This window comes from Schistocerca nitens, chromosome 7 (genome assembly GCF_023898315.1).
Source record: "Schistocerca nitens isolate TAMUIC-IGC-003100 chromosome 7, iqSchNite1.1, whole genome shotgun sequence".
In the NCBI taxonomy this organism is placed as follows: Eukaryota; Metazoa; Arthropoda; class Insecta; order Orthoptera; family Acrididae; genus Schistocerca; species Schistocerca nitens.
In genome coordinates, this window is record NC_064620.1 from 467,057,461 (window position 1) to 467,071,448 (window position 13,988).

The 13,988-nt window shown below is 37.8% G+C and overlaps 1 protein-coding gene across 3 annotated transcripts in view; it reads left to right on the plus strand.

Moving 5' to 3' along the window:
* Positions 1–13,988, plus strand: part of LOC126194925 (serine/threonine-protein kinase/endoribonuclease IRE1) — a 151,599-nt gene that overhangs the window by 99,319 nt on the left and 38,292 nt on the right. For all 3 annotated transcript variants that reach the window (XR_007538527.1, XR_007538528.1, XM_049933304.1), the window contains exon 11: positions 10,363–10,649. Coding sequence is in view for 1 of the 3 variants with exons in the window: in XM_049933304.1 (XP_049789261.1) it covers positions 10,363–10,649 (287 nt within the window). In the remaining 2 variants the exon portion in view is untranslated. The remainder of the gene's footprint in view (positions 1–10,362; positions 10,650–13,988) is intronic.

Consider the following 13,988-nt stretch of genomic DNA (forward strand, 5'->3'; position numbering starts at 1 on the left):
GTGCTAATGCTCAGGCAGTGTCACAAGAATTGCCTGTCCTATGATCAACAGTACAGAAAGTTTTGCAGTCTTTTACACTGGTACCTCAATGAGATCCAAGCAGTGCAGCAAACTGAAACCTCATGATCCACACCAATATTCTGAATTTGCTCTTCGGTTCATGATGTTGATGACATGTGGCCACACAATATTCTATGAAATGATGAGGAACATTGTACACTGCAAGGTGCAATGAATACACAGACCTGCCGAATTTTAATTTGCTGTCAAACTGCACGGTGTGCATGAAGAGCCACTGCACTCACCAAATGTGACTGTGTGGTCCACCTTTATTCTCAGCCTGTTCTTCTGTGAAGAGATGCATATTGCCTGTCAGGTGCTCTGCAACGTCTGCACGTTATCAAGACCTCCTTATACAGCATATGATTCATGCTTTGGAGGAGCACAACTGTGTGGAAACCACTAATTTCATACAAGATTGGGCAACACCTCATGTCACTTGTCAGTGAAAGATCAGCTCAGTGCAACCTTCCACAAACATGTCATCTCCAGACGCATGTCCTGCAAGATCACATGAGCTGAATCTATGTTATTTTTGACTCTGGGAATGTCTGAAAGAACGTGTTTACCAGACACACTACCTGATGTGAAGGCCAGTATACATGAACACGTTGCTCAGATTTCACCAGGACTGCTGGGAGCAACTGTTTATCCTGTCCTTTTACGTATGCAGCATCTCATCGATATCTCTGGTGCTTATATTGAACAAATTGTGTAAGCGGTGGCTAGTAATAAAATCAACATTTTCCTTTCCCACATGTTTGACATTTTCTGCCCACATTCCATTTCTAATCCGTTACATATGGAAACACTTCTGTAAGTCTTTCTCCCATTCACAGCACCAAATTTGCATCTGGTGACCAAAATAGGAAATAATTTTTTCCCAGCTAAATCGGTTCTGCAGTAACACATTAGGATACATACCAAGTTTAGCTGCTATATGATAATTACAGCTCACACTGGATCTCTATGTCTAGCTGCACTTTAAGTATGTTATAACCACCTGGTATTACTTGACAAGACAAAAATCTGTTCTTGACTTCTCGGACTTTGACAACCATGGTTTGAGTAATGAAAGATTAATAACAATATAAAGTGTATAACAAAATTATACTGGCATATGTTGAAATATTGCAAAGGTTGGCTTGATGAAGAAGTTTTGACAATGTGCATTTAAGCTAATACTACAAAAAAAGAAAAAACAAAATTTCAACTGGCATGTAAACTACTTACCTCTAAAAATGCAACACCTCGGATACCTGTTCTCAGTGCAGTGTTATTTGTTCCTGCTTACATCCTCAAAACTACCTTTGTTCTTATTAAAGTCTTAATATGCAGGCTGTTTACTTTTAGTATGTGTTATTTTCATCTTATTATTATAGTTTTAATTGTGACTTATAAATCTGAAGACCAGTAGACTTTTAACTCGGATGACTTCAACAATTGGCATAAAATTTTTGTTTGCCAGTGTATTTCCTAACTTTTGCTGTAAATTGTGTTCCATCAGAAGTTAATTAGAAATAACATGCTTGCTTCTTCAAATAAGACAGACTGAAAAAAATGCTCATTTTATTTTTACATATTCCCCAGTAAGGACCCATTCATTTTCTGATTACTTTTTGTTCGAGTAAGTAAGACAGGTGATTTGACCACAAATTAATATTTATTCTCTTTTCCACAGATTAATATATGTCTATAACCCAGTTTACAGTTTCTAGTCAAACTGGAATTTTATATATGCTGCTCAATATGTTGTAAAATTCATTCATTCATCATATTCTGTAGTGCCAATCAAAGAGGAGAACCTTCAGGAATGTTTAAGAGACTTACCAGTATAAATAACAATTTTTGTTTTATTGATGGCTCCATGATAGTCTGTCAGAAATATCAACATCATTTTTGACATCTTCATCTGCATGTTTCTATAGGTTGCTCGAAATGTGAATAATTGTGTCATGACTTATAGGCTTATGTAGCTATTGTTGGTAAGGTAAGGGGATGTACTAGTGAAACAGTTGTGTAGAATATCAACCCACAAATGACTTTTAAACTTAATTATTGCATCCTTCAGTAGCAGTGTGTTATCATAGTGGTTGCTAGTAATACCACTTGCAGTCTGCTGCCTTATAACCTAGCGACAGTTTGTGCTAAGTTGATGACTTTCCAGTCACTTCTGCTTGATGCCCTGTCACGTTTTTAGATTACATTCCCAGACGTGGGTTCCTATCCTCACTCTTTGACCCTATGCACGCTCCCCAATACATTTTTTGTTGATATCAATTTGTTACATTCCTCCATGTCCCAGTATAGCTTGTGCAGTATTTACTATATGTGCAGTTAATTGTAGCACATCAGTTGTCTGTCCGTTAAAAACACCAAAAGTGAAACAATAACTCTTATATTTGGTATAATTATAACAAATCATTTTTCTGTATGCTTTTTTTACCCCTGTGGTAGCATACAAGAATACTCAAATTGTTCCTTTTACAAGGTTTGAGTGGTAATTCCAAAATCCTTGCTAGTTATCTACCTGCCGTTTTATTGCTTTCTTGCAAGAGAAGCTAAGTTCTTATCAGTCAGAATGACTGGGCCGGTCACAGGGTGTATACCAGCAACACTCAATAACCTGTTGCGGAGCATGCTCTACAACATGACAGTCATGACCTTGGTGCCTATTTCACTACACGCGCCATTTGGATTCTTCCCCCAGACACCAATTCCTCAGAACTCCACAGGTGGGAACTAGCACTACAACATGTCCTTCGTTCTCGCCACCTACCTGGCCTTAATTTACATTAATTGCTTCCATCTCACCATTTTTTCACAGGAACTACTCCTTTCATCATCCGATTTTAGTTTTCTACATCTTTCATTTTCTGACGTGTGTTTTTCGCCCCCCATTCCACCTCTGTTACAGACATTGCACTTAGCTTTTCATTCTTTTTAACTCATGAACTATGTTTTAGTACTAATCTCTGTCTTGCATATTACTCCGTCTTCTACCTTTAAGCTCTCAGGTTTTCAAATCCCATCCGGTACAGTCCCTAACAATCTGTCTTTCCTTCTGATCTCATCCAGTAAGCCTCTTCTGACTCAAGGTTCTGGGTGATTTTTCTGAACTGAAACCCTTTTCAAAAACCCTTCCAGTATTTCTCCTTCACCCCTCTTCCTTCCTCTTCAACTCTTCTGCCAGAAGAAGGGACCACTGGCTGCGAACGCTTGTAAAAGTTAAACCTTTTTGTATGTGTGTTCTCCTGCTGCTGCTTGGTGAGTTTTTCTTTTTTCTTTTTTAATCCGTTTACATTATATGACATAAAATGGAATTCAAGAGAAGCCAAGTTCTTAAAAAGGAATTAGGGCCACATTACTCACAACTTGCCACTTTTTTATGTATCATGTTAACATTCTGGACATTGTTTGATAGAGCCCCTCTGTGAAATTGCCAGAAAAAGAAAAAAAAATTCGAAATGCATCAAATGAAGCTGGTGAAAGAGAATACAAACAATGAAAAATCTGGAATGGAGTAACGATATGCATTAGGATAGATTGTTACTCACCACATAGAGAAGGCATTGAGTGGAAGACAGACACATTTAGAGACTGATGGAAAATACAAGCTTTCAGGCAAAATCTTTTGTCAAGTGACACACACACACACACACACACACGCACATTCTTACATGGACATCGTGCCTACACTTGACTATTCTCACCTCCAGGCCTGTAATGTCATGGTAGCGAGTAGCAGGCTCGGATGGGTAACGGCGATACGTAGTGTCTGGCTAGGAGGATGGACGAGTAGCAGAAAGGCATGGAGAAAAATGTTGTGGTCCTGCTAGAGAAGTGTGCAGAGGTAGGGTGGTGGGCTACTAGGTACAGAATGTGCTCGGGGAGGGGGGGGGGGGGGGAACAGAGAGAGAGAGAGGATTAAGCAGTGTTATAGAGAAAGAAGGGAAGTAAATGAAGATGAGATGAGAGATATGATACTGTGTGAAGAATCTGACAGAGCATTGAAAGACCTAAGTCAAAACAAAGAAACCTCAGGATTATTGAGATCCTGGAGCCTGGAGAGAGCCAAAGTATTCCACTTGGTGCACAAGATATATTAGACAGGTACAATACCCTTAGAATTCAAAAAGACTATAATAATTCTAATTTGAAATAAGACAGGTGCTGATAGGTGTAAATATTACCAAACTATCACTTAAATAAGTCATGATGGCGAAATACTGACATAACAAATGGAAAAACTGATTAAAGTTGACCTCAGGAAGATGAGCTTGAGTTCTGCAGAACTGTGGGAACACATAGGCAATACTGATTGTACAACTTATCTTAGGAGATAGACAGAAAAAAAGGCAATCTACTTTTATAACATTTCTAGATTTGGAGAAAGCTTGTGATAGAGTAGACTGGAATACATTCTTTGAATTTTTGAACATAGTAGGTATAAAATACGCAGAGAAAAATTTTATCGGCAGCTTGTTTAGAAACAAGGTTGCAGTTATAAGGGACAAAGAACTTGAGAGGGAACCAGTAGTTGAGCAGGGTATGAGATAGGCTTTTGGATTATCTCCATTGCTATTCAGTTTGTCATTGAGCAATCTGTGAAGAAAACAGGAGAAATTTGGAAAGAGAATTAAAGTTCAGGGGAAAAAACTGAAAACTTTGATATTTAACGATGACATTGTAACCCTCAGACACAGCGAAGGATTTAGTAGAGCAGTTGAAGTGAGTGTGTAGTGTCTTGGGAAGAGGTTAGAAGATGAATATCAACAAAAGTAATGAAATGTGTCCCATTAAGTCAGGCAGGCCTGAGGAAATCAGATTCGGAAATGAGGCAGTAAAAGTACTAACACAGGGAATATAAAAAAGTAAACTGGCAATAGCAAAGAAAGGATTTCTGAAGAAAAAGAATTTTTCAGCTTTGAATATAAATGTGTTAGGAACTCTTTTCTGAAGGTATTTTCCTGATGTGTAGCCTTATTTGGAAGTGAAATGTGGATGATAGACTGTTCAAACAAGAAGTGAACAGAAACTTTTCAAATGTCCCAATGCAGAAGATTAGACTGATTTATCAAATTGCTAAGGAGGAGGTACTGAATCGAATAGGGAAAGGAGAAATTTATGGTACAATGTGATTTTAAAAACAGATCAGGTGATAGGACACATCCTGAGGCATCAAGGAACTATCAGTTAGGTAATGGAGGAGAGAGTGAGGATAAAAATTGCTTAGGGAGACAAAAACCTGACTGCAGTAACCAGGTACCAATTGACGCTGAAAAGTAATGCCTCCAAGTATTTTATGTGAAAACTATTAACATTCTATGTCTCCATATGTCACACCTAGATATTTGCAGCCCTCTTCCATTAAGGCGCTTGGAATTGCAGCGTGTAACATGGCAGTGTGTAACGTAATTATGTTGATGTGTGAGAAACAGTGTGCTGTAATTGAGTTTCGAATTCAAAGATATTGTCTACACGTTGAGCACCCTCCTCGTCAGCGTAACAGTGCCAGACCGCACAAGAGCACTGCGGTATCCAGCGGCTTGGGTTTACTGCCATCGTTCATCCTCCATACAGTTCCTACTTGGCCCTATCCAATTTTCATCTGTTTCCAAAACTTTACTTTCATTGTGATAATGCAGTGCAAGCAGAGGTGAGATTGTGGCCCCATCAATAGAGTCAAACATTCTACAGGGTGGGCGAGAAGTCCCCATACCCCTTAGTATTGAGTGCTCATTGATTTGATTTTTTTCAGCACAAGTACTTAAACATCTTACATATTAAGTGACATCTTACTTATGTATTAAGTATTGTTAGTTAAGTATTAAGTTACTTACGTATTACGTTCTGTACACTTCCATGTTCTACTTGACATATTTTTGAGCATGTTCAGTGTTATAGTGCAAACTGTATCCTCAACAGCATTGCTCAGTTCTTCATTTGTAGCATAACAGCTTACAGATACACATGTCTTAATGACTCCCCATAATGAATTGTCATGTGTGGTGAGGTCAAGACTTCTTGGTGGCTATTTCAGGGGAGCTAGTGTTGCTGATAAACCATGAGACCTGTCCGCCATCCTGGAAAGTGTTCATTTAGGAACTCACATGCTGAAAGAGTGTAGTGAGGAGGAATTTGATCTTGCTGCAACCATATGCATTATGTCAGACCCTTTTTCTCAAGCTAAGGTGTTAACCATGTTTCTAACTTGTGCAGATAATTTGTGCCATTCAGAGTCCCTTCAAAAATGTATGGTCCAGACAAATGTGATGTCATCACTGCCTGTATCATTTATCATTATGTGAGGTGGGTTTCTTTCTAACTCAACTGTGTGATGACTATTCTCTTTGGCCCAAGCGACAATATTTCTAGCACATGGGGTGTGAGAAATGGCACATTATCTGAAAACATAACCTTGGCATGGTTCACTGCATTTGAAAATTGAGTTAACAAAGCACAACACGCTAAAATACTTGCATTCCAGTCTGTATCCAATAATTCATTTACAAACATCAGTCAAAAGGTCTGCTGTGAAGGTCTCTTTTTCTTGTGATCTCCATTGTTGTCCTCAGTGTACTGAGTTCCGAAGCATGTTTACATGTCGAATTCATAGGAAATTGTTCAATTGAAGCAGAGACTACAATGCATGTCTCTTCTTGTGTCTTCTCCTTTTCATTCCATGAACTGTCTATAACACTGTCAAAAGCAAAAGCACATCTTTCCCAATTTAGAAGTGTTACCTTTCATGGTGGAGCCTTCCTGAAATGCTCCCATAATCAGTCTCATTGTCTGCCCAGTGTGTGCATTGTTCATGCACCCACACAATTGTCACTAATTGCTCCTCAGTAGTGTAACTATGATCGCTCACATCTGTAATGACTACAAATTAAAACTCGACTTCAGCTGCAAAAACATGTAAACATGAATTCCAACAATTGATAGGAAGTGACATAGCTACCAACCTGCATAATAACATTTGTTATGAAACAAGGGTTGCAGGGGGTATGGGGATTTCTCACGCACCCTGTTCAGTGACGGTATCAACAAACAGATCTCTCGTTGGGAAAAATGTGTTGCCACCATGGTGACTATGTTGAGAAGTAGATATCTAGACATGAAGAATAAATATGTAGAATGTTAATAATGTTTGTTTTATTTAGAAAGTGTTAAGAGTATACACATAAAAAAATTAGAGGCATTTCTTTTCAGTACACCCTCATAGGTTGCAGTAGTTACGCAAAGATGAAGAGACATGCACAGGACAAATTATTGAGGGGAGAGGCATCAAACTGGTCTTCAGACTGAAGACCAACTTCATCGCCAACAACACACTAAAAAGTCCTGTAATCCCCCCCCCCTCCCTCCCTCCCTCCTTCGTGTTTCCTTGTGTGTCCAAAGAATGTTAACATCAAGTATTATGAGTTCTGTTCCCATGTTACTGTCAGTGTAGTTTTAATTTACTGGGCACTGCTTGTAACACATCATTTCTTTACCTACTGCATGTCTTTCATCAACTCTTTATCCTCTGCATGTGTATCGGTGCAAATACCCTGTGATTTATAAACTTGCCCACTCTTTTTCTATATCTGTACATAAATACTTCCTTCTTTTTGTGGTTATTGGTCCATGCATGATACTGCAGAAAACCAATATATTCAAAAAAAGCCACAAGCAAAAATGTGATTTTTTGGGGGTCATAACTCATGTTCTGTTAGTGACAGAGGTAAGTGTTGAAGTGTTTGGACAGCCTTTGGCCTAGTGGCTATGTGTATGCATATAGAAAGAACAGGCATCCTGTAGCTATCCTACAGTACAGGGTCAAAATTTAAACATAACCCACTTCCTTCAGCCTAGACAAATTGAGCAAATAGGTGGAGTGGCATCAGTGTAGTTTTAACTGATGTAGTGAACACATGGCAAGGATTCTGTGGTCACATCAAAGGATCTGAGGTCACCAAACCATGGATGTAGATGAGCCAATGGTTGCTTGAAATTTTCAACATGTGCCAATATTTTGTGATAGCTCTTCTGAAAGGTATTCAAATATGCACAAAGTGGCACTGCAGTAACAAAAAATGGGCCAAAAAGCATCTTCACATGCCTGACAGAAACTTAAAATTACTGCCAAAAATGATGTAAAACTGGAAAGACTGCAAATTGAGAACTATATTTCCAATAACATTTTTACTCTTTTAACATACAAATCATGAGCCAGGTATCTTCGATGAATTGCAATTGATGAGCAAAGTTTCCAGAAGAAATGCAAAGCAAGCAGTTTTGTGTTAACCTTATATTATGCACACTTATTTCTCGTTTATATGTGTCAAAGTATGTAATTGCATCAAAGTATATAAATAAACTGTCAAAACTTTACTGATTTATAGAATTCTTTTATATAAGCAACATACACTGCTGTAGCAGAAAAAAGAAAGGAACCAGTGGAAAAATGCTTCTGTCAGAGCACAAAAAAGGTGAATGCGTTTGTCTTTAAAAGAAATGAGGTGAACCAGGTGCCTCAATCCCCATTGAATGTGTTTGTCTTTAAAAGAAAAGAGGTGAACCAGGTGCCTCAATCCCCATTCTGTCTTCCTCACCAAAAATTTTGGCATGCAAACGTATTCCTGTTTTTTTGTGCTGAATTATAGTAGCAGAGAGACAGTGATGATGGAAGGGAGAGGAGACAGTGCAAGTGGGAGAGAAACAGAGAGGAGGCAGTGATGGTGATATATATAAAAAAAAAAAAAAAAAAAACAAAGATGATGTGACTTACCAAATGAAAGTGCTGGCAGGTCGACAGACACACAAACAAACACAAACATACACACAAAATTCAAGCTTTCGCAACAAACTGTTGCCTCATGAGGGAAGGAGAGGGAAAGACGAAAGGATGTGGGTTTTAAGGGAGAGGGTAAGGAGTCATTCCAATCCCGGGAGCGGAAAGACTTACCTTAGGGGGAAAAAAGGACGGGTATACACTCGCGCGCGCGCACACACACACACACAAGCAGACATATATGAGAGAGGAGATGGTGACGGTAAGTGAGAGATAGTAGCCATAAAAGGAAAGAGAGAGATGGGTGGTGACAGTAGCAATGGGAGCAAAAAAGAGAAAAGACAATGGAAATGGAAAAGAGAATGAGTGGAGACCATATGTAGGTATATGTGAGGATGCATTTTATACCTAAATATAAACAAATTGGTTTGGGGAAAAAATAAGTTGCATCCCAAGATATTTTGAGCTGCTGAGGTATTATGGCAACATTGGCAGTGAGAAAGAAAGACAAATGGAGACAGTGGCAGTGGGATATGCTGTAAATATGGGAGACAGTGTGAATGGTGGTTAGGAGACAGTGGCAGTTGGAGAGAAAAGCAGGAGGAGTCACTGTAGGAGAACGAGAAGACCACATCAGTGGGAGAGAAAGAAACAAGTGCAGACAGTTGCAGCAAAAAAGTGGAGCCTACAATTTTGCCCCATCACCTGTGTGTTGAAAATTTTCCCAATGTGTGAATTATCCATATGTTAAAGTTTCCTGGTCTAGAGGAGAAAACTTATCTTCAAAGAAAGACTGGGTAACTGGATTTAGAATTTCTGTGTTAAAAGAGTGCAAATATGTTTGCATGCGAAAATTTTTGGTGAGGAAGACATAATGAGAATTGGGGCAGCTGGTACCCACTTTTCTGTCAGAGTCTTTTAAAGAGGAAATTTTTGCGTTTTTTGTGCTCCAAGAGGAGCATTTTCACTCTGGTCCATAATTTATATAGTAAGTCTTCTTTACATCATTTGTCAATGAAATGTCTCAAGATTTAGTATTAGCTGTAAAAGATGTCAGAGTTAATAATTGATGAAACATAGAATTAAAAATTCTCAGAGGCTGCACATATTTTAAAATTATGAGTGTACAAAAGAGGTATTCTCAGAAAGAGTTATAGCAGTGAGAGTGATATGTAAATAGTAGCAGAAGGGCTTCCCACTGCTTTGTTGGTTGATTAAACATCTGAATGAGACTAATGGTCATATTGAAAAAATGAATAAAAATATTTGTTACAATTTGTTGGTGATGTTAATTTTGAATGAGAATGGATGAGTGCAGTCATAATTCATGAAAAACAACTCAAATATATTGTACTCATTGACATCTAGTCACAGATTTTCTAATTGTGTCATATATATTAAGGTCTGCAAGTTTTTCTTTCATGTTGTTTTGTCTTCTTTTTTGCCCAACTTTGAGAATTATCACTGTCTCATGCTATTGTAACACCTCAGATGAGAGCCCCATTTTTCTCCTTTTCTTTTAGGGGTGAATTTGACCGGCGAGCTGTAGCTGTAAAGCGGATATTGCCCGAGTGCTTCACAGTAGCAGACCGTGAGGTGGCTCTTCTGCGCGAGTCAGATGCTCATCCAAATGTAGTTCGCTACTTTTGCACAGAACAAGATCGCCTTTTTCGTTATATTGCTCTGGAATTATGTGCAGCAACATTGCAAGACTATGTTGAGGGTAGATTCCACATTGGTCGAATCTCTGCTCGCGACATTCTGCACCAAGCAGTTGCTGGGTTGCATCATTTACATTCTCTTAATATAGGTGAGTATTTAATTTTATAGGCAAGCTTTGGATCTGAGCCCATACCATTTATATTTTTGCTTAAACAATATTTGAACAAAGGAATATCAGTTGCATTACACACACGATAGAAGTTGGTGAAAGAACAAAAAAAAGAATCTTTACTTAGTGGGAAGCTGTGATATCAGTAACTTGACCCAATGAAGAATAGACAATTACAAATATGGAACTGTTGTGAAGACTAGACAGTTACAAGCATGGAACTGTTATGAAGACTATACACTACTAATTCACACATTAAATTTTAGAATACATATAAATATCGTAATTGTCACTCAATAATAGTTTTGTGTTACTGTACATATTATTGTTATTATTATTATTATTATTATTAGCAAATTCTCTCAGTAAATGGAAGATGTTAAGCAAATAACTCAATCAACTTTCCTTTAGATCCTTCTTGTTGTTCCAGTAGGCTTACATTCTTTCCAAGAAGGCTTATTTACATTTTTCTGACCACTTTGGTCTGTACTGTTTTTTGTTTTGGCTGCTCTGATGTAATTTTTCATTGTTCTACTTTGCATCTGAAGCTGTCTCTCTCTCAAAGTGAATTAGTCTTGTGTTTGGGTTGTTTATGTCCTTTCAGATTTTGTTCAGCCAAGGTGTTGATTTCATAAGTGATTTTACATAGTCTATTATCCATTTTGTTAGTCACTTTTCTGGTAGTCTGTTGAGATGACCAAAGAATTTCATTCGCCTATTCTTAATGTCAGTTTCGATGATTGAAAACTTTTCTGTTGCTCTGATTGATTGCAGCCTATAAACGTCTTGTGTACGTCTCACTCCTGACATTTCCGTAATGATTTTTCTCTCTTTTTCTATTTCTTCAAGTTCATGTTTGCTGTTCAGCATCATCATTTCACTTGTGTAGAGGATCATTGGTTTTATGACTGTGTTGTAGTGTCAAATTTTTGTCTGTCTTGATATGGATTTTTTGTTGTAGATGTTTTGGACTAACACTAATGCTTTTTTGACTTCTTAGGAGGTGATTTTGCTGAGAGATTTTTTCAAGGCCTGTCAGTTCGGTGGATTCTCTGAGGTATATAAAGTATGGGATCCTTCTGATCTCTCTGTATTTTGTTTTCAGGCTCATGATTTCTGTGTTTGAACAAAAGAATTCAATTTTCTCAAATGAGATTTGTAACCCTACTTTTTCTGCGTATTCTTAAAGTGTCTCGAGCTGTTTGATGGGAGTCTCATTGTCCTCTGTAAGTACTGCCAGATCATCCTCAAATGCAAAGTATGGAATGTAGAGGCTGTTTTTGGGAAAGCACAGTACGATTGGCTTCCAAAACTCATTTTTCTTGAGTTCTTTCTCCCATTCTTCCATATCCTTTTCTACGATGACATTGAACAGAATCTCCTTGTCTCACACCTGTTTGAATGTCAAATGGTTGTGAGATTTCCCCCATAAATTTTACATTAGATTTTGTGCCAGTTAGTGTTTGTTTTATAAGTTCTCATGCTTGGGGATCTAGTCCCCTCTTTTCTAAAATTTGGCATAGTGAGGGTCTATCTATCGAGTTGTATGCTTATTTGAAATCCATGTGCATGCTAGAGGTTTTTGTCTGAGGGCTGGCATTTTGAGCATGGTTTTGAGGTTAAAATTTTTTTCTGTTTATGAGCTGTTTGGTCTGAATCCTGCTTGACATTCTGCTGATTTGAGTTCTAGTTGCCTTTGTGCTCTATTCAAGAGACAAGCTGACAAAATTTTGTAGGTGACTTGTAAGAGGGAGATCCCTCTATAGATGTTTACATCAGATGTGTTGTCTTTTTTATACAGTGCATGGATTGGAGCAATCTTCCAGTCATCTGGGATTTTTTCGGTTTGCCAAATGTTTCAGATTATTTGCGTAATTTCTTTGAGTAGGGTTTGGGCCTACATTTTCCAAGCGTTCCACTATAGTTCCATCCTCCCCTTATGCTGTGTTGTTTTTAAGTTCCTTGATATGTGAATAAACTTTTTCTTACGTCGGTAGTAATGAACTTTCTGTTGCGATTTCTGGATGTATACTCAGAAATCTCTCTTTGGGATCTGGAAAATTAAAAAAGCTGTTAAAAATATGTGACTAGTTCTTGGAAAGTTTCTTAATGTGTCAAAACTAATTTACTAATGTGTTTTCAAAAGCAGAGGTTCTGTGGTGAGTACCCTTTGATTTGGTTCAGAGAGGTCTTCTAGAAATCAAATATTGTAATTTTTGAAGTTGTCTTCTGTTGAGTACAGTTGGTCATTGATATATTTTCATTTATTTTGTCGTAAAATCTTGGATGTTTGTTTGTGAACTTCGAGGAATTTCTTCTGTGCTTCCGAGGTTCTTGGGTGTATTTCCTGATGCAGTTGTCGGAGGTGCATGATATTTCAGCAAATAACCATTCTGCCATCATCAGGTGATACTGGCAGTACAACCAAGAACGTTGGTAGCATCATATATGCTGGGAAAGCCTCAGATTGCAAAGTTCTTGTGTGTTTCTCCTGATTTGTTGCAGTTGTAATTTTGCCTTCTCTCTTTCTTGTTGATTCCAGGAAGAATGTTTTGGTTTTTTCTGAAGATGATTTTAGTTTAAAAATTTCTTGCAGTGTTCTGCAGGTTGTTCTTCCCATTTTTCTGTCATTTTAGAGTCTTTAATTTTGTGTAGATCAAATTTTTCGAACACCAGTGTTTTCCTGTTGAATTTTCATGTGGGCGTGAATTTAATTTTGATTCTGTTAAATAATGATCTGAATCAATGTTTGCACCCATGTGCATCATGAATTTATTTTTGGTAGGTGTACGATATTGTCATATGATTAGTCTGAAATTCTCTTAAATGATGGATGGGTGATTGCCACATTTTTGTGCTTTTTCTAAAGTGAAGGTGAAATAACTTTTAGATTGTTTTGTTGGCATAACTCAACAAGTTGTTCAGCATTCTTATTGGTTAAATTATGAGTGGGATAGTCTCCCACTATCCTCTTGTATTTGCATTCCCTGCCAGTTTGAGCATTAAAATCACCAAGTATAATTTTCACATCATCTCTTGGAATTTAGGCCCTCTGTGTCAAATTCTTCCCAGAGCCATTCTGCATTTTATCCCCACCATTTGTTGATGCATGTGCATTAATAAAGGTATAATAATTATTATTGTTATTATAGAAGTGTTGAGTCATCAACAGGCACTCACAAAAGAGAATGAAAACTTGCTAACTTCCAGAAGAAATCCTTTGACAAGCTAGAGGATAAATACAAATACAGCAGTGTGTACTGCCACTGTATTATCAACTCTTCTTGGCCACAGTGTGGTGTTTGACAGCTAGTTGGT